The sequence below is a fragment of the Paramormyrops kingsleyae genome, chromosome 3 (assembly GCF_048594095.1).
Source record: "Paramormyrops kingsleyae isolate MSU_618 chromosome 3, PKINGS_0.4, whole genome shotgun sequence".
NCBI classification, from domain to species: Eukaryota; Metazoa; Chordata; class Actinopteri; order Osteoglossiformes; family Mormyridae; genus Paramormyrops; species Paramormyrops kingsleyae.
In genome coordinates, this window is record NC_132799.1 from 12,924,000 (window position 1) to 12,945,634 (window position 21,635).

At 47.7% G+C, this 21,635-nt stretch overlaps 1 protein-coding gene across 1 annotated transcript; it reads left to right on the forward strand.

Moving 5' to 3' along the window:
* Nucleotides 1-19,573: 19,573 nt before the first annotated feature.
* Nucleotides 19,574-21,633, forward strand: msx3 (muscle segment homeobox 3). The gene is made up of 2 exons (XM_023824231.2): nt 19,574-20,072; nt 20,505-21,633. Exons 1-2 carry the CDS (start codon nt 19,688-19,690, stop codon nt 20,906-20,908), a joined length of 789 nt encoding a protein of 262 aa, XP_023679999.1. The 5' UTR covers nt 19,574-19,687; the 3' UTR covers nt 20,909-21,633.
* Nucleotides 21,634-21,635: the final 2 nt, after the last annotated feature.

The following is a 21,635-nucleotide window of genomic DNA, read 5'->3' on the forward strand; positions in this document are numbered from 1 at the left end:
AATATACAGTGAACATAATTGTTCATTTTTAATCTGACCATCACGGACACCCTAAAATCCATTGACGGACCTCTGCTAGTCCAATCCTTTGCCAAAGCTGTCGTTTTAATATCACACTAAACACTAAACCAACAGACCGGCCTGCGGTAACCTGCTGCATTATTCCCAAACCCCGCGGTGCCCGAAACGGGATACGCGAATCTACAGGAACGCATTGAAGTTGGCAAACTAAAGACCGGGTAGGGAAAGGGGATGAGAGGGATGAGGATGGGGCTGGCAATGAAACATTAAGATTTGTGTGATACTCACGGCACCACTGTGTAAGGCTATATCTGCGCATTGTAATGTTTGATGAATCCTGCCATTAAACTATAAGTACGTCTAAACCGATAACAACCCGGGCGCTACAAACGGAGATTTGTGTTTGTGTTTTTTATCTTTAGTCTATGGAGTCATGTCACTGTAAAATCATTAAAGCGTGATGTTTGCGGGGCTTCCTGTATGAGTATTGTATTTGTTCAGATTTTATTCTCGTAATATCTTTTTGTGAGTTTGGATGAGTAAGGCGCAAAAACATTTTCTATGCCCTGTGTGCTTTTATGTCACACTCTGTGTATATGTCGTTCATGCAGTAATTTATACGAAATGAAAATGATTTTCGATGTGCTGTACAACGTACAGAGTTTCATGGACTCTTTACAATTTAAGTTGCTTTATAGGCTACAATCGAAAGAGAGTTTTTACTTCTTTGGGTTTATTTCTGTAATTTGCAGGAATTAAAAATGCATATAAAACAACTTTTTGATTTGTTTTGTTTGTTTTTTTTTTCCTTCACAGATTTAATCAAGTGGAAAGCATATTCTGTCAGAAACTCCTTTGGTTGAGTGGTTTACGTGCTGGATTCTGAAAGACTAGGTTTAGCATTTGAAATCCTTGCTGAGCAGGTCAGTTGCGTGAAGAAGGGAGTGTGGAAAAAAAACTGGAAAATTCCTGAACAAGCTTTAAAGAAGTAACTTCCTGATGCTTTTACATGGGAAGATTCTTACCACTCTGGCCTCAACCTTTTGACCCTGATGTTAGGTGCCAGCCAGCCAGCATGGGTCAGCTCCAGTTTGAGTGTACCAGTGCCCCCTTGTGAATTCAGGCATTTCCTTCAAGTGTTCCATTGCAGGGCTTGAACCTTCAACCTTAAGATTAGTTACCCTACCCGCCATGCCACAATGCCAGTTCAGGGAATGTTTGAAAGACCTTTTCTGATCTAGATTTCTCTGAGGACTTGGTGTTCACGTAAGAGTGTCTTTGTCCTAACAACACTGCAGAGGACTTCTTCAACATCATCACACAAAAAGGAAGCTTGTTGGAGGATCTGAACCAGCGACGACAGAACTGACACTTTACTTGCTGAACCACTGTGTCACTGCAGAGACGGGTAATATTTTGCATTCATTTCTCTTTAATAATTCAAGCAGAGTTAAACATATGCAGCTATTTAAATATAATTAACTTTCTACAGGTAATATTAAAGCCAGATTAATGGAAAATAAAGCAGTACATGTAACAGAAACATACATTTAAGCCGGACTCAAGTGTCCCATCCTGGCTAACTGCAAAGGCTGCACTCAGCTCTTCAGTGAGCTGTCAGATAATGGTTGGCCGCGACTCTGCCCCCTCCCGAAAAAGTGCTGCATTCAGCCGCTGAAATGCACGTCACCACTCTGCCAGCAGCTTTGCCCCCCTGCACACGTGACGGTGAGTGCTTTCCCTGTCTTTGAGAGACGGATGCGTTTTTGACATGACAAAAATGTATTGGGTCGTGTTCTTATTTTGCCTGGTGATGGTGCCGAATTTATCTCCCATCATTCTCAGCAGGCCAGCCGCTGTGGGCATCAGGGTACAATCCCAGTTAGTGCTTGTGATTCAGTTCCATGCGATTCATATAGTTTTTTTTTTTAATGGAAGTCCGTGGGATAAAACCCATCGTTGTGACAGTTCAGTGACACTGCATATGCTCAGTATGTGCCATAAGCCACACCCATCTGGGGGGACAGCCAGACCGATACATCAGATGAACAGAAATTGCAGAAGCAGCGGTTTTGTAGGATAAGCATATCATTGGATCAGACCTTAAGAGATGTAACAGCATCAGGCCAGAGCACAGTCTGGACGGGTTGGGAACACATGGGTATTTCCTTCTTTATCCGCCTTTCAGATGCTCTCACTGGGTGATTTATGAACACATCTCCACCCGGTGCAGAGGATGAGCCATCACAACCATTAGCACCTCCCAGGATGGCGTCAGAGCAGCCCAGAGCAGCCCGGAGCTGGGAGACAGGAATGGGCAGTGTGATCTCTCCCCGGGGGCGTCTGGGAGCAGCCTGTCATTCACTGGGGGGATGGAGAGAGAGGATGGGAGGGAGAGTAAACAAGGAGTTGTGGGGGGGGGGGGCACACATGGCCAGCGGTCTGCGGTGCAAGCCGTGGGGGGGGTGCCCGCCCCCAACTTCACATCTAAATCATCTCCCAGGCCTCTGAATAACTGGGCCCCGGGATCCCGCTGCGGCTCTGCCTGCCAGCTGTAGTGCCCTTTGACCCCCTCCCCGAACAGGCCTTCCATTGGCTGCCGCCAGGGAGTCGAAGTCATGAATGCACACAAGGGCCAATTAGGACCCCCCGCTAGGGGGAGAGGCCACAGCAGGAAAAGGCTGCGGTCACGGCGGTCGCCGAGTCACCGATGTTCCCAGTAATGTGATCCTAAATCCAACCTGTGGCGTCTTTTGTTTGTAGATGCTGTAAGGCTTCAGGCGTCCCCTGCATGAAGGGGCCTTACCTTTCTGATGGCTGTGCCTTATGATGACAGGACAGGGCACTGTTAAACAGCCATGGGTGCGAAAGTTCTAATTCTCAGACAAGCTGTAAACTCAAGCAGGCAGCTGGAAGCTGCTTAGCCCTTGGTGTCCAGTGGCTCTGTCCCTCTGAGAGACCTGTGGGGACCCCCAGAGAGCTGCAGCTGGCCAAGCAGCCAGACAGGTGCCATGAGACTCTGCACACGGGCCCTGCTGGACTCCATGAGACTCTGCACACAGGTCCAGCTCGGTACGTTATTGAACAGACCCAGCCCAGAGATGGGAACAAGTAATTGACTCTCAAGTAACAAGTCTTACCATTCAAGTTCCAAGTCCAGTCTCGAATCAAAACATGCAAATCTCAAATCAAGATAGCCTCAAGCATGTCAAGTCAAGTCCTGAGTCAGCAAGCAAGTTTCAAGTAGATCCCCTCGTTCAACCCAGGGGCACCGTAATGGGGGGCCCAAAAAACTTGAAACATAATTGGATTTGTCTGGGTTGGGGGCCCAATATGACATACTTTCATGAGACCCAAAAACTTTAGCAGCGTCTCTCCCTGTGCTTGTCCCTGAACCCATGGATGTGTCCAGCACCTTTCAGTAGGGACCTGAACACATGGGTGTTTCCAGCACCTTTCAGTATGGACCTGAACATATGGGTTTGGCCAGCACCTTTTAGTATGGACCTGAACACACGGGTGTGCCCAGCACCTTTCATTAGGGACCTGAACACGCGAGTGTGCCCAGCACCTTTCATTAGGGACCTGAACACGCGGGTTTGCCCGGCACCTTTCATTAGGGACCTGAACACGCAGGTGTGCCCGGCACCTTTCATTAGGGACCTGAACACGCGAATGTGCCCGGCACCTTTCATTAGGGACCTGAACACGTGGGTGTGCCCAGCATCTTTCAGAATGGACCAGAACACGTGGGTGTGCCCAGCACCTTTCAGTAGGGACCTGAACACGCGGGTGTGCCCAGCACCCTTCATTAGGGACCTGAACACGTGAGTGTGCCCAGCATCTTTCAGTATGAACCTGAACACGTGGGTGTGCCCAGCACCTTTCATTACGGACCTGAACACACGGCCGTGCCCAGCACCTTTCAACAGTGACCACAGTAACATTTCCCCTGACAGCAGGCCGAGGCAGAGCCGTCAGTTACGAGACACTGCCCTCCCCCTCTACCCCCCTATGTCTGTAGTAAACTGACATCGTAAAAATAAACTGCAGGAACTACTGACTAATTGATAAGGTTACAATTTAGAGCATTCTGAGGCCTTAACTGAAAACGGGGGGTGGGGGGGGGCAGCCGGCCACTTTCATCTGAGCTCTTGTCTGCCATCCTGTTTTCCTTCAAGGCTTCCTGGTTCATCTCAGTAGAGCCGGGGATGGGCTGTTAACGGGTCACATGAAGGAGTCTGTTCTTTACAGTGGGGCTAAGTGTTATCAGCTGGCTGCTTTGGGGGAGCTGTCAGATAGAGCCCTGTTGGGTATTACAGTAGCCTTTTCTGTGAAAGGGAGAGTCAAAGGGCCCAGATCTTGATCAGTCAGAGCAGTGCAGACTCAAAGTAGAAGACAAGTTCCAGAAGTGAACATGACATCTGTTCTCAGAAAGTCTCGTGAACTCTCATAATCCACAGACTTAATGAACGCTGACACACCCCATTGGACACACTGCTCACCATCCGGTCTAAATCGGCCACGGGGCAGTGGCCTGACTGACACACGCCTTCCTGTCGGCAGCCACGCTTCTGGGTCGTTCTGTCTGGTCACTGGAGCTGATGGGATGAGTGTTGTGGGCCTCGGTTGGACTGCAGGTTGCGATGATGTTCTTGCTGGTCACACACCCGCGACAGTATCACCCCTCGAAATGCGCCGCATTCATCTTGACGGCTCCATCTCCTGCAGGGGATCCCGCTGTTCTGGAATGGGACGTAGAGCTATCAGGTTTCACACAGTCTGTCCTTTCATCCTTATGAGAGAAACGTGTGCCCTTTCAGGAGGAATGAGCACGAGCATATCCTCCAAAGGCCCCTTTTGGGTCCTTTTTCTGTCAGCCGTGTAAACAGAGTAGTCGTCAGCTATTTAGAATTAGAGATAAAACCAAGATGGCAATCGAGATCATAGACTAGTTTACCTTCAAACATCTTTTTTGTGCATGTGTATTAAGTTAACCTATTGTACATGGCTGCATATAAATGGGCACTGATTTTTCTTGACAGAGTCTCTTGGGAATGCAGAGACTCTGTGGGACATGGCCAGAGCACAGAGTCTCTCTGGGATGCAGTTACAGCACAGAGTCTCTTAGGGGACACAGTCTGTTGCTCATCTAGGCTCCAGCCTGAGAACGTGAGGTTCTCTGTGAGGTTCCCTCTGAGTAATCAGCTTCAGGAATAATTCCTCTGCAGTCCCGCAAAGCTTCCTCTTCCCCAGGCTCCCCCGTCTGGCAATCTTACCCGGTCGACCCTGAATGGCTTCATAAAATGTTGACCAATACATAACAGTGTGTCAGGTTTAACGACACTGAGTGCCATCAGCAGAGGACGCATCATCATGAGACGGCAAATCTGGAACACTTCCCCGAAGCCTGACGCGTTTAAAGCACACAATCAAAGGACAGAGCCACAGGGGACATCATTAGCGTGAAACACTGGACAGACAGCCAGCCCGTGTTTGACATGATTGGCCAAGACGGCTTGTCAACATGAAACTTCACGTTTTCATTAGGCCTGGTGCCACGACCCGGAGACTCCATTTCAAACACAGGCCACTCTGTTCTAGACACCTGTGGGTGGAGGTGGGGTCCCCCCCCCCCCCACATCGACCCAAGGCTGACGGCCAGGGTTGCCACCCGTCCCTTATAATATGGGACGATCCCGTACTGGAAAATGCTGCATCTCATATTGTAAGGCATGATGGTGGCAACCCTACTGATGACCTAATATTATATGCTAGATGCTAAAAATGTTAATTATTAGCACAACTGTTCTTTTTACTCATCATTAGAGCATGTGGAGAAGTTGAGGGGACACCGGCGGGCTGTGACGAGGCCCGGGCCGGCCGAGACGGGCCGCCACTCTGGAACCACCCTGCGGGGAGATGGCGGCGCTGACTGGGGCTATGTGCATCTCATCATGCTAATGGAAGCAGGCTGCCTCACCATGGAGCAGGACCCCGGCGAACATGACAGAGCCAGTCGCTTGGGCCGGACGGAGAGAGCTCTCAGACAGCACTGTATTCACTGGTTGGCCTTGCGCAGGACATGCTGTTTACAGGCTGATTAAGGTGTCGCCGGAAAGATCCGCATTTAATGTGATTACCGCGTATTTATGTTTACAAACACAGCATCCCGGGTGATGGCGATCCGCCCCAGAGCATAGATTTTGGCCCGAGTCGCCACATCCTCTCCTCTAAAGCAAACAGGGCAGAGATCAAATATGTGCAGAAATGACAACGTAATCCAATGTTTGGACCATCTAGCCTAACGACGGCTGTTTTGCATTTACTAAAAGGCAAATTTACTCAAAAAGCAGTTTGCTCTTAAGAGTAAATAAACTGAAACAGGCCTCGCTGGATCTGCCAGGGGTTTTACCGACATTCTAAATGAAGGCATTCCTCCGGAGTACCCCCATTTCCGAACATATTCCAAGGATATTAGTAACAACCTTCTTATCTTCCTGCTCGATGAAACATTCATTAGGAGAAAAGGGACTCCTATTGGGAAGCCACATGAAAGGGAGGCTTTGAAATGCGAGCGCTCGGCAGAGACACGTGACAGCCAGCAATTCCATAGCGATAATGTTTATTTTCGCACAGTTAAATTATTACAGCGAAACGCTATGGACTGGGTTGCCTCATCTCTGCTTTACAGGAGGCCTGACAGATTTGAGCTCTGCTGCTGAAAACAAGCTTATTAAAGGGCTCTGGTTGTGTTACAGTCACATCAATCGTCAGCCTGGTCCCACTGCCAGTCAGAGCGTGAAGCAGGATTTGTCGCTTAGCTGGATAACTTGTCGGATATAAGGTATTCTGGGCTAAATGTAAGTGAATGAAGATAAAGCCATTTAAACTGAGATAACTTAAATTCAATAAGTTATCTGGCTAAGCAAGAAATCCAGCTTCGTCATACAGGCAATGGGTCTCCACCAACCTTCTCATTATCACTTTTTAAATACCGGCATCTTCAGCTGATGTTGGAAAGAAAATGCTGACTCACCAACTTATTTTTTAAACGTGAAAAGTTCACTTCAGCCAGGTTAAACGTTTGCCGGTCAAAACAAGGAGTAAACTAAGTGTCTGTCCCATGATTATATGCGATTTCTGCCATTCCTCCTCCTGGACAGCTCCATGCGTGGGGGGTGGCGGGGAGAGAGAGCAGAAGACAAAGTCTTCCTGTGCTGAATTGTTCTGAGGTATTGTCCTTGGGACAGTCCAGCCCCAAACCACGAAAACCTGATTACAAGTCTACAAAAACCACGTACAATACCAGAGCGGGGAGCCTGCTTATCACTGCGGCCGAGCAGGCCGCGCTCTTTGAGGGCTTAATGCAAAGCATTCCTGTCTAAATGGAAGCACACCCGCTGCCTGTTTACCAAAACAAATAAAACCCATCAGTGAGCGAGTGAAGCCGCACAGAATTCCTGCAAAATTTAACCAACGAAGTCATCTTTTATGTCTGAGTGCTCAGATTAAATACATTTGAACTGTAGTGGCAATATTTATGTATGTCGTTACAATATTTATCCATATTCTCAATAAAATCAGAACTGAAATGGAGCTGTTTTTTTTTCATTTGATTCAATTTTTTAACGTTCAGAACGTCACATGGATGACCACAGAGATATTTTAGGGTATATTATATTAGATCGCATTATTGCAGTATGCATATAGGTGTCTGTGCAAATCTATGTGATGAATCCAAAGCTATTTAAGGGTAAAGGTTAATTAAACAAGATATCCAGACCTCTAATCACTGAAGCCGGACAGTACGTCTGATTTATATGTACAGACTAGACAGGTTCTGAAAGATTACACACACACGCATGCACACACAGTATGTATTGCCATGAGACCTTGATGTATTCCCACTAGCCTTAACCATTAGCATAAACGCTGAGCAGGTAGAAAGACCTCCAGCCTCTTTTCAACTCATCTCAGGCTGCATCAGGCCTTTGGCTAAACACCCTCACTAGATGTTTCTCTTTATGGCTAAACAACGCGACCTTCAGTACTGCCCGGGTGACCCGCGGGACATGGCATTTTTGAGAACATACAGCAGGGGTCAAAGATGGAGCTCATTAAGACGTTTTGTATCACATGGGGCCCTGTGGCAGTGTGCTGCGTCGCATGGGAGTTTGGAGCAGTGTGCTGCGTTGTATTGGGGTTTGGGGCAGTGTTCTGCGTCTCATGGGAGTTTGGAACAGTGTGCTGCGTTGCATTGGGGTTTGAGGCAGTGTGCTGCGTCGCATGGGAGTTTGGAGCAGTGTGCTGCGTTGTATTGGGGTTTGAGGCAGTGTGCTGCATCGCATCGGAGTTTGGAACAGTGTGCTGCGTTGTTTTGGGGTTTGGGGCAGTGTGCTGCATCGCATGGGAGTTTGGAACAGTGGGCTGCGTTGCATTGGGGTTTGGGGCAGTGTGCTGCGTCGCATGGGGGCCTGGGTGGCGTGTTGCATGACATTGGGGGCGGAGGCGGCCTGCTGGGCTTATCGAAACTCACCTGTGCCATAGAAAGAGGTTGGCGAGGCAGCGGCTTGTGCTGTGCCCCACGGAGGATGTGATGGACGTTCTCAACGTGGATGGGGAGTGGCACATGCCGGTTGACTGACCTGTGCAGAGTCGTGGCGCTGAGGTGTGGCCACCCATGCTCTGTTTATTTATAAAGAACCGGGGGAATCATTGGGCCTGCAACCAGCACCGCCTGAGCGGACCAGGGGACAGGCCAGTCGAGACAGGGGGCGCTGTGGCCTCGGCTGTTGATGGGAGGCTGGAAAGAGGCGAGAGATCAGTAGTCTGGCACAAAATCTAAATTAAAAAAGAAAGGCAGTGAAAGTTGTACCCCTGGTAAATAATGTGGAATGGGACCATCGATGCTGCACTGGCTTATAATTACATTACTGGCTTAGAGTTGCAGGAATACTCCCCAGAGGGCTGCTCTTTGGCAGGATCTTGCTTTTAATACATCTCTAAATCGATTCCAGCTGGCGCAGCTACAAGGAAACGCTCCGCTCTGTTAAAACCTCAAAGAAAACAACGGCAGTAACATCCAGTATTCATAACCTTGGTCCGCTTTGCCGCTTCCGGTACAAACAGCCTCTGCGTCCATCCAATGAGGTTTCACTGTGAAGGCCCCGGTGTCACATGGTCCTGTTGTACTGCCATCTCTCTGTTGGGGTGTTGGTTCCTGATGCTCGTGGCACGCTGGGGTCGCCGGTATGACCTTTACCATTTCATGAGGCCAAGAGCCTTAAATGTATACATCCTGGGTGGGGGAATTATCCAGGGGGCTGAATATGAGATCAACCATAGAGCAGGGTGTGCTTCACGTAGGCTGCTGCAAGCTGGTTTAGTACCTGCCAGCACCCTACTGGCCTCCGTGGGATCGCTAAGCTCAGCACACTTCAGCACGACACCCACAGGGATAAAGGGGCAGGAGAGACTGCAAGTCGCACGCGGTGAGGAGGGGAGGCGTCTAACAGCGCGTTACTGTGTTAGAGAGCATGAGTGCGCAGCATCATCTAACAGTGTGTTTGAAGCATGTACTGATGTGAGCATCACTGTGTTAATGGTCCTGAAGTGTGTAGCGGTGTGACAGCTGTGGATCGACAGCGTCTGGAGTGTGCAGGTGATGTTACTCTGCCGTTCCCGTCCGAGGCACCGTTTTCATCGCTCCTTCATGGAAAGGCCGAGGGACGTCCAGGAGCCTGAATCAGGCACGTGCTGGGGGGGCTGCCAGGACAGCCTGAGGGCTGGGGGGGGAATTCATCCTGGTGCCGTTCCAAAGGGCGTAATTACACTTTAAGTAAGGGACGGGGGCATTGGCCAGAGGGAGGCAGAGCGCTGTGAAGAACCTCACAGGGACGCGGGCTGCCCCAGGATGGGGGGGGGGGCATACGGCAGCCCTTTGCTCAGATCGCTGAGCAAACCCAGGCGAAAAAAGGCCAGAGGGAGGGGTGGCATCCCAGCCCCGTATGAGCTGAATATTTACAGAAGGCGACATTGTGGAGGCTCTCCATGCAGCAGCACATACCAAGTCAGATCCCTACTGTGGTGTGAAAGGGTCTTCGATGGGAGGGGGCCGTGGCAGGAGAGCGCACCTGCAGAGAGCCGTCTATAGTCCTCTAAAGGGCTCAACAGCTGCCAGGGCTGTAAGTCTGGGCACCTAGCGGGACGGAGAATGGGAGATGCGGAGCTTTTCAATGCAACGCCACTTAGTAACAGAAGGCATGTGCCAAGCCTGCAAAGCGGCAATGAAAAGTGTCCTTCTGAGCAAGCTAAATGTTGGGGGGGGGGCCTTTCTCCCCAGCCACCGACCCACCGCTGTGAGGGACAACGGCGGGAGCCGGGGAAGACGCGGCAGAGGCCGGGGGGGGGGGGATCGCGGCCCGCGGGGGAGGGGTTTGCAGAGCCGGGCCGGAGTGTGGAAGCCATCAATTACACAGAGCAAAAGTTAAAAACTCAGCGGGGGGGTTTAGAATGTGGAGATATGCAGGCCGGGCCGGCAGAGGGGGGCGTCGGCAGCAGTTTGTCCTCCTTCCCTTGATGGCGGAATGCCGACAGAGCCGTCCCAGTAGCTGTGGCTCAGGTCTGCACGCTTGCTGTAAATAACACGCTCCGGCATCAGTCCCGTCCTCATTACAGGCTGAACGTGTCACGACGGGCATGACGGGTCTTTCCTGACCCCAGCCTGGTGTCATCCGGGGACCTGCGGTCTCCAGTGGGACTCCTGGGAGGGAGGGCCGGGGCGGAGCGGGGCGGTGCGGGGCGGGGCGGGCAGCCCACAGAGCCTCATCAATTCAGCAAATCCGCCAGCAGCTAATTTATGATGCCCTCAAAGCAATTTTCACAGTCAGAAAAGTGCAATTGTATTTTCCAGCTCATTAACCACAGGCACCACAAAGCTTTCACACACACATACACACACACACACACCCCATACCCACGCCCCACCCTCACAGCCCAGCCTGCATTAAACAGGGGGTTGGAGGGTGATGGGCACTAAGTCAGCCCCGGCTCACAGTCTGTCCCTCTGTAAGGGCGTGGCTCTGAGGCTGTCCTGCCCCCCCAGGATAGGGAAGCTGTATTCCCAGCACAAACAAGTACATATTTACTAAGGCTTTTCCACCGGTAAGGGCAGAGAACCTCTTTGTTGGAATGTTCCGGGACACAGGTCTCGATGGCCAATCAGAACCCTGTTCACAGCGCAGAGTGCTCTGCCTGTATGGGAATGGGGAAAGCCTAATGAGCTCCGTTCAGTCTATTCACCAGAGCGACTGAAGGTGACTGGGTCTGGTGTGTGGGGGCGGCACCCAGCAACTGCGTAAACAATCGCTTTACGAGGCCTGTTCAGGGTGTCCTCCTACCCCAGACATGAGTCCAGACCTGTATGCTGCTGCGGGCTTGTCGTGTCTGTGCGCCGTGACCTTTCTGAAGGCCCGGGCAGACCTGGGAGAGGCACGTGCACGCAGATGCAGGGGCCTTCGTTTCCTAATCGCCGTTTCACACATGCAGCCACTGGGGGGAGCGAAGAGCCAGCCAATGACGGCAGGGAGTCGGACACAGGGGCTGAGCATCGGCACTGTGTCCTCACAGGGCTCTCCCATCTGGAAGAGCGTAAACTGAGACGTGTACCAGTGTGCGTATGCCCACTCTCTGGGGCCCTGTGCTTCCCCTGTCCCTCTACAGTATGAGGCCCCCAGGGGCCCCTCATGCAGGGCTGACTCTACCTTTTCAGGGACCCTTGGCATAGGTCCCTGATCATTTCTTTTTCTCCACAATGCAGGTATCTCAGGGGCCTAAGGCACCTGCCTATTCTGCCTAAAGCTTGAGCCAGTTCTGTTGCTTTGACCATCACACGCAGACGCACAACACAAGCCTCATCCGGTGTATGTGCAACACACTCACGCTTTCAACAAGGGCACCCGGCTCGAATGGCCGTCAGTCTCTAACCCCTCAACCCGAACATCTTACAGATGACAGAAGGAGCCCGAGAAGGGGAGTTAGCAGACAGGTCAGGTGGGAAACGCGGGCAGGAGAGGCCAGACGGGGAGCGCGCTGCGGAGGAGCTCTGAGTTTGATCCAACACTGAAAGGATAATTTCGACTGTGGCGGAGGCTTTTGTGCAAACTAATTTATCGCAAGTCTGGCCACTGAGGGGGGGTGGAGGTCGTGGTGGTGGTGGGGGGGGGGGTGCGCGCAAAAGCACGGTCGCATTCCACGGTCACTCGCAATGCTGCACTGTGCCCACAATTAGCTGCTCATTCCTACACCCAGACCCGTGTGACCGTGCGCATTGTCCCAGCCTCTCCTCAGGAATGCTGGCCCACGGCCGCTGCCAGCTCCGGGAGAAATTGCGCGTTCAGTTGTCCGTCCCCCCATCCCTGCGGTGTCCCTAAAGTGCCACCTCTGGAGAAATGAGGTGCACACAAAACGGCTGGTGCAACACACAGGGGAGACTTCCCATGATTCATCTGAGGGGGGCGGAGGCACTCAGGTGAAAGACACATCTCATTATATATTAAATAAAATGTATGATATATAAAATTGCAAGACAGAAAAAGCAAATTGCGTGAAAGAAACAGAAAGGGAAGCCATTCGGTTGGCGCTGGGAACGAGCCCCGTCACGCCACCGGTGGAATCCGCAACCCCACGGGCCGCTTGGGCAGACACCCACCCGCGGGTCAGTCGGCGCGGCATCTTACGGAGCAGATGGCCAATCAGAGTGCGGTAGCAGTCTTGTCACCCTGCTTGAAAGGGAAGGACCTCCTTTGCTATCTCAGTTCGTTGGGATGTTTGAGAAGACAATAAGCTATTGTTCCAGCTATTGTTACTCTTCTCTGTTTTTCCAAGCTCTGGCTGCAGCTCTCCATGTGTCTGCGATGCTTACGGGACAATCCTCCCCCCCCCAACCCCCCCCCCGTCCTTGGTTGAGATGGCAGTGATTCCATTAGTTCTGATGAGTCAGTCCCAGAGAGCATCTCCAAAACTAGAGGACCTTGCACCACAGCTTAAAGCACACTTTGCATTGTCGTTCTGCTGTCCCCATGTTGTGCTGTCGTTTCTGTCAGCCCTAAACACTCCTGACATGGTCTCATTGTTCATACACGGCTGCAGAAATGGCTTTGGGACCAGCAGAGGGGTATATGAGACAGGGCACCACAAAGCTTTACCTTATGAGTCTCCAGCTACAGCCTACATATACACAACAATAACAAGGGCTGTGAAGATCGGGGGCTGTATACTGAACCACGGCACGGTGACGGTTCGACATCAGGAGCTGAGGGCAGTGCTGGGAAACATCCAGCAAGCAGACCCAGGGCTGCACAGCATATGATGGAAACGTGATGGAATGTTCTAGAAAAAAAACGTACCTGTGTGATGGAGAGTAATATGCACAGGGAAATGGAAATGTCATCTGCTGGCTTAATAGCAATGTGATGCCCCCCCCCCCCCCCGAGAGAGGCTACAGTATAAAAAAACAATATAAAATGCTTGGCTCAAAAACACCCATATCACAGCGCCCACTTTCCAGGCCACAATTACCTCCTAAAACAGCCGAGCTCTGAGGACTGCGTGTGCTTTTGTTTTTTTGTATTTTAAATTGACCTGAGGGTGGTGATGGTGGGGGGGGTTTAGCATGAGAAATCCGCGTAACCCCACCCTGGCTCTCCGCAGGAGGACAAACATTCCACACAAAGTCGGCACCCCTTAGGAACCCGCAAGTCCGAGACGGAGCAGCGACCACAAAGTGCTGGGGGCAGCCACACAACAACCCCCCCCCCCCCCCCCGGCAGGAGCGCAGCCAGAGCCAGAGGGATTCCCGGCACAAAGGATCCGGTGTCATTCCAACATCTCGGAAGGGAAAAAGGAAAACAAATGATTTAATAAACGAGGGGAGGTAAATGGCGGGTCTGCTTTGTGAAGTGGCACTGCATTCTCAAAGACCTCCAGCAAAGAAAAGGCGGATTTAAACACTGTTTTTATAACAGCAGACCCTCTCACTGGGATTTCTAAGGCTGGCGGTCCAGTGCTTTTGCGAAGGTTCGGGGCCTGGATTCCCATTCTGCGTCACACTGAGCAGTTTCCTTGTGGATTCTGAGATGTTGCGTTACTCAGACTGTCCCACCATCAGGCAATGAGGGTGGAACAGGCAGCAGACTGCAGGGAATCCACCGTCGGACGGCTGACCACCAGGCAAGCCGGCAAGATGAGGATCCTCGGCTCCTCACCTGGGTACTGCGCCATGTGCGACAGTGAGCATTACGATGAATATTAACAAAAACATGGGGATAACGTTCAGCAGTTATCATTTAGATGGTGAGGAGACCCTCTCCGCTGACGTTCCTCACCAAGCTTTTATTTTTCTTTCAGCTGTGAATCAGTCGAACTCAGAGATTAACTGGCCGTACGGCAGCCCTTCACTCACATGCACAACATACTAAACAAAATTCTCATTCTTCAATTAATGTGAGATAGATGTATGGCCACAAAACACATTAGATTCCACAATCATAGACAACGTCAGACAGAGCGCCATAGTCAAAGGCAATCTCCGTCACAGGCAGTCCAAGGCACAGACTGCCTCAGCCAGTGTTAGTCTGAGTCAACCTCAGTCACAGACAGTCTCAAACAGTTTTGTGGTGCTTTTCCACTGCCATGAAGAACTGAGCTGTATCCAAGCCGAATCATGAAGAGATGGTTTTTCCATTGTAAATTATATGAGCTGTACTCAAACCATAACCGCGCTTGACATGGCCTTGCTTACTACCAATGCCGAAAGCAAGACTAAACCCAGCTGGTTACATCACCACCATCCGATTAGTCGAAATGCATGGAGATTGAAAGAAAAAAAAAACAAAGTAACCGACATGGGCAAGATGATGTGTATTAGAGGTTCTGAATGTCGGTTTTGATTCATTTTCGACAAACTATCCAGCCCTAGTCTCCACACAGCATTTTTAAAGCCATTTTCTAGACATGGTACAATTCCCTACGTTTAGGTGGCATTTTCGCTTGTGCAGCCAAGTCTTCAAGGACTTCAGACAATGATGTTCCTTAAATTTGCAAATGTTTGCTTACCTGTGACGTAAAACTTCATTATAGCGCCTGCAAGCAGCCACACACAGTTCAGAGTAAGTAACACACAATACTACCACCATGAGCTGATGACGTGCTCCTGATGAAAACCCTCAGGGTGTTTCTCAATACCAAGAACGCAAAGACCGTACTTGTGGTCTTGGCAGGAGCGGTCTTGCTAACTTGCCTTCCAAGAATAAACTTGGGAAGCAATGAATCATAGGATTGTTCTCCTTCGGCGAGGATGCAATCAATGCATCCTTGATATTTGGGGCGGGGCAGGAACTATATCCGGGGACTTACCGTCCTCTGTATTTGAGACCGGTCTTCAGTAATGGAAGAGGACGTGAAATGGGTACGCGAGAACAGAAATACAGTCAAGTATGCATCTAGAGAAACATTAATTTCATGTGATGTGTCACGCTTACATGTCTACCACAGCATCTGACCAAAGAACGTATGTCAGAGCAGAATGGGCCGCTGTGTAGGAAACTGCATTATGAACAACAAGGCATCTTTCTCCGTATAGCACCAAAAATTCAGTCTGAATCCTGAGAGATGATTTATTAAAGATGTTTTGGAATTTGCATACTGTAGTTCGTATATTTAATGTGCACTTTGAGGAAGCCACACCACGCTTTAATGATATTGGTGAAACGTGCAGATAAAAATTACATGAATGCAAAATTAATGCATGTAGGTAAGAATGTGCATTCAACAGATATTGGAGATGTTAATGGAAACCTATAGTAAGAGTGTAATTGCTTATATATACTATATGAACAAAGGTATCGGGACACACCTCTCAATCACTGAAATACAGGTGATTCATTCAGGCCCATTGGCACAGGTGTATAAAATCAAGCACCTAGCCATGTAGTTCCAGCTGAGATTTTCAGGTTATGCACAAAGATTTGTGAAAGAATGGGTCATTCTGAAGCGCTCAGTGAACTCAAGCATGGTGCTGTCATAGGATGCCACCTTTGCAGCAAGTCAGTTCATGAAATTTCTTCCCTGCTAGATATTCCATGGTCAGCTGTAAGTGGTATTATGGCAAAGTGGAAGTGTTTAGGAGCAACAGAAACTCAGCCACAGAGTGGGAGACCATGTAAAGTAACAGGGCAGGATTGCCGAATGCTGAGGCACATAGTGTGTAAAAGTTGCCAACGCTCTATCAGCTCAATAACTGCAGACTTCCAGACTTACTCTGGCATTAACCTCCGCACAAAAACTGTGAGCCGGGAGCTTCATGGAATGGGCTTCCATGGCCGAGCAGATGCATGACGCCTCACATCACCAAGCATCGGATGGAGTGGTGTAAAGTACGTTGCCACTGTACTCTGGAGCAGTGAAAACATGTTCTGTGGAGTGATGAATCACACTTCTGTCTGGCAGACTGATGGTCTGTGTTTGGCAGATGCCAGGAGAAAGTTACCTGTCTGAATACATTGTGCGAACTGTAAAGTTTGGTGGTTTGGAGGGATAATGGTATGGGGTTGTTTTTCAGCGGCTGGGCTAGACCCCTTAGTTCCAGGGAAGGGAACCCTTAATGCTTCAGCATAGCAAGACATTTTGGACAATTCTATGCTTCCAACTTTGTGGAAACAGTTTGGGGAAGGCCCTTTGCTGTTCCAGCATGACTGTGCCCCAGTGCACAAATCAAGGTCCACAGAGGGTTGGGTGAGTTTGGCATGGAAGAGCTTGACTGGCCTGCATAGAACCCTGTCCTCATCACCACTGAACACCTCTGGGATGAACTAGAATGGAGGTTGCAAGCCAGGCCTTCACATCCAACATCAGTGCCTGACCTTACAAAAGCCCTTCCGGATGAATGGGTAAAAATTCCTACAGACACACTGCATAATCATGTGGAAAGCCTTCCCAGAAGAGTGGCTGTTATAGCTGCAAATGGGGGGAACCAACTCCATATTGATGCCTATGGATTTTGAATGGAGTGCCTTAAAAGTTCCTGTAGGTGTAATGGTCAGGTGTCCCACTACTTTTATATAGTGTAGCTTTATATCGTAAGCTGTCCAGGGGCCTAAAGTCCCAGTCAGAAACTCAGTCCTATCCTGGCCCTGACTACTTTGCTCCTTTTACTTCACTTGTTCCAAGTCAGACATATAATTTAGCATATCAAACCAAACAATGAACCTCGTCATGGAAATTTGCACAAGAATATCAGTGGTTTTGAATAAAAGCTGAAATATTATCATATGGCAACCAATATAATGCACAAACCACTGAACCCTTTCCCTGGAATAGAAAAGTATTAAGTATACCAGTGTCTCTTCACAGCACGGGTCAGGTACGGCCTGGTTCCTATATTCAAATGGACAAGTGCCATTGGTCTCAGTCAGAGTCTCAGTCACAGACCCTCACCTCTGTCAGCTTTCATGTGCTGAGCTCTGGAATTTGGATATCTGCTGCTAATCACACCAGAGTATGTCAGCATTACACATCCAACATTACTGTGAAAGGCTACCATGAATAATAATACTACCAGCATAAATAACCTCTAATACAAACATGTACAACATGCTATTTAAAATTCTCATTCTGTTAACGTGAAATGGATGTATGCCCGCAAAATACATTAGAATCTAGCAATCTACAAATTAATCTATGTAAAGCATAGGTACGCGTATATTAATACCGTTTACTCCATTTTCAAGATACTGGTATAACTATGAAACTTTGGCGTCATTTTAGTGTCTGACGGCAGATCAAATACATCAAAATACACTGATATTAATGGCTTAAGAGGAATACAGAGACACGACTGCCCTGCAGATAAACTATGATTAAGGCTATTGTTCCACATACACGCTAAAAGCTTAATGATGACATACTTATCTCACATCCTAGTTTCAGGTTAATCTTTTTGTAGCCTATCGTGTAGCCGATCGCGTGCTTAATGACGTAAATCACGCCGTTCGCATTAGACCTCATTTGTGCACATGACAGTTTAGCATTAAGCGAATTATTAGAAAAAGCTCGCAAGTATTTGTGAATCTTCTCAGCTTCGTATTTATTATCAAATCATTGTGTTTTCTAATGAAATGTATAGCAAGTTGTAATATTTTAAACAAACAAAAAAAACAATTTATAGGTCTAATTGAATAACGATGGTTAACGATCAATAACACTTAAAATTTAAAACGTTTTTTAAAAACTGTCCTTCACGCAGATTTTTCATAGACGTTTTCTGAAGAATATCTGACTGCAAATATAAAGTCAAATATAAGACTATGAAAAACTCAAGTTTATAAAAAGTTGATAAACTAAAGCGGCAACCAGATACGCAAATGCCAGATTCTTGAGAATTGTTCCGTACGTGTTTCTTAGATTTTTTTTTCCTATTTTCCCTTTCGTTTGATATAAGCGAAACGCAATGAACACAAAAAAGGTAAAAACAAACAGGCCTATACAATTCCACTGTTTTCTATACGACCTCGTTTTAGCATTTCTCTAACTTACTTGTTTTGAACCACGTGGAATGAATGCGGGAATAATTATCTGTCTTTTAATTATTTAACTTAACGATCATCAGTGAAAAACATCCCGTCCTAAAAGCGACCTCTGGGCTTGCGAAACGAAACTGGGCAAGCCAGACACTTTGAAATCCGAACGGCGCGGAAGAGTCGGGTAGCGGGATCCAGCGACTTAGTGGTTAACTCAGCTAGACTGCGGTAATCAGGGGATCGGTCTCCTTCTGGTGATGCACTAGACTTTAAACTCCAGGACAACTGCTTAAGAGTTAACTGGTGCCTTTTATCTCCGAAACAGCACCCTTTTTGACCCCGCCGAACCCGGCGCCTTACAAAATCTAACTTGTCTGCCTTAGTCAATATTAATTATGACAAAAATTAAATGTCTTTTATCGTGGTATGTAGCCTATTTTTGGATTGGCCCTAAACTGTACGGCTTGTAACGATCATTTTAAAACTAAAGGCAATTTACTTAATGTATTATACTTATGTTTCTATGATTTATTTCAACATACAAACATGTGATGCGGGTCTCAATTTGTGTTCTTTAATCATACGATGAAATGGTGTGTGATTGTGCCGAGCCCAAAAGTAATAGTGTTTATAAACTCTGAGGTTATATAATATAGAATAATTAAATTATGCTAGTTTTATTTGTCTTGATTCATCTTCATCCTGTTCCATAACCCGTATGGGAACTCTATACTCCTCTTTGGAGCAGCTAGTAATTGCAGGAGAAGTCATCTCTTAACTATCCTCTCTTGGGAGAGAGCCCCCTGAGTTATCAGATTTTCAACGCAATTAACTGTTTTTTAAATATACACATTTATCTTAAAGCCATTATTGATACCTTTCAGAAAAGATCCGACCAATCGAGTGGTGGGGCTCGCGACGTCATGTGGCCAAATTAACAAGCCGATTGGAAGGCGGCGAGACGGGAAAAACCTTCAGGATCTTTTAGGGCTGGAAGTTGGACGCTGCAGACGCAAAGTTCGGAGTCTCTGGGTAAAAGACGCAACGCCCCGCTGTTCGGGACTGTCAACGATATACTCTATAGGTGTATGGCCCCGTATTCCCATACTATGAATACTGTCAAAGGGTCTCTTCCCCAAAAGATAAAAGTATACGAAAAGGAAGATCCCGGACGAGAAAACTTCGAAGTAAAAGATATGGCAACTTCTAAAAGCTGCAAGGAAAAGGCGTCTAGCCTTCCTTTCAGTGTCGAGTCGCTAATTTCGGACAAAGCTGTGTGTCGGATTCAGTGTTCACCAACTAAGCCAGGCACCGAGCAACAACTACCACAAACATCACAGAAGAGAGTTTGTTCAGAGAGAATTTCAGTGGAGAGTGTTACTACATTATCGGACTGCAAGAAAAAAGAAAGCGAACATCTCAGTGATAGCGACCAAAGGTCTTGGCTTCAGACATCTTACTCCGCATCTTCACGTAAGTACCTAAATTGTTGTATTTAAAATAATATGCAAATGTTTTTCTAACAATTAAGTTTGAAAGTAGAAGGTGGTGACAGTTTTAAAACCGTCTTCGTGGATGTTATTCTAATATGTATATTGCTAATAGTTAATGATTTAAATTCAATTATCAGAAATGTTATCTCTACTATATAACGGTATAACATTTTCCGTACCCAGCTATTTACGCGTATTAGTTTGAGCCCGGTTTTCTTTATTTTATATACTACATCATCAAGTGATTTTACTGATTTACTGGATCAGATAACCACTGGAATTACAGCATTGCCATGAATAGACTTCACTGTTATACAAGTGACACCCTCTTATTTCAGCTTTATCGTATACATTGCGGTGTCAGCCACATACTGTATTTCCCTAAGATAGATTTACTCTTATCGGTCAACAGGACACTCGAGTCCACCCCCATGCACCCTCAGGAAGCACAAGAACAACAGAAAACCGAGAACTCCGTTCACGACGTCTCAGCTGTTGGCCCTGGAGAGAAAGTTCCGGCAGAAGCAGTACCTTTCCATAGCGGAGAGAGCAGAGTTTTCAAATTCACTGAACCTCACTGAGACACAAGTCAAGATCTGGTTCCAAAACAGAAGAGCCAAGGCAAAGAGACTTCAGGAGGCAGAGCTGGAAAAACTTAAACTTGCGAGCAAGCCGCTGGTACCTGCGTTTGCGTTTCCTTTCCCTCTGGGCACCCCATCACTCTACGGACCTTCTGGCTCTTTTCAAAGGCCCACCTTACCGGTCCCCGGACTATTCACCGGACCAGTAACATACGGCATGTATTATTTGTCATAAGTAGGAAATTCGCGTTGATTGATTTCGCCCCATTAGAAAACTACACCTATACGGAACGCACTAACTCCCAAACGCGATTAATGCCGGGCGTAAAATACTAGACAGCACGTGTTTTTATCATAATTTTTTTTTACAATTTGCTGAAATTTTAAATACATTCTAGAAATAATTTTAGCAGAAATTAATTTCTGAAATAACTGTATATTGAATCACTAAATTATGAGGTGCTTTGTTAAAAAATCTTAATCATTCGTATTTTTATGCCCAGCTCGTGGTGATTTGGAATACCATTCGAGCATAGATCGTTTACTGAAATATTTTTATATACATTTTATATATTAAAAACTCAACGCAGTTCGCAACCGAATGCCTAGTTCTTCCACATTACCATGTGCCTAAGAGATTTAAGCATTTTAAAACATTTAAGTTGCTGCCAAAAAGTGAGTTTAAAATTAAGACGCTCCTATTGAATTTAAGAGCCGCTGACAATTTAAATACCATGGTTTGTATGAATGTCACCTGTACTCCACCATTTTTGATATACCCTTGTTTCACTGGTTTACTGTTTGAATACTGAGATGGATGAACCAAACACTATTTTTTTCACAGGACACTGCTAGGATTAACTCCGATAGCTATGTTTCATAAGGCAAAATAACAGTAGGAACTTCAGTATATTATATAACATTGTATTAATATGCAATCCTACAAATTAGTCATTGACTCA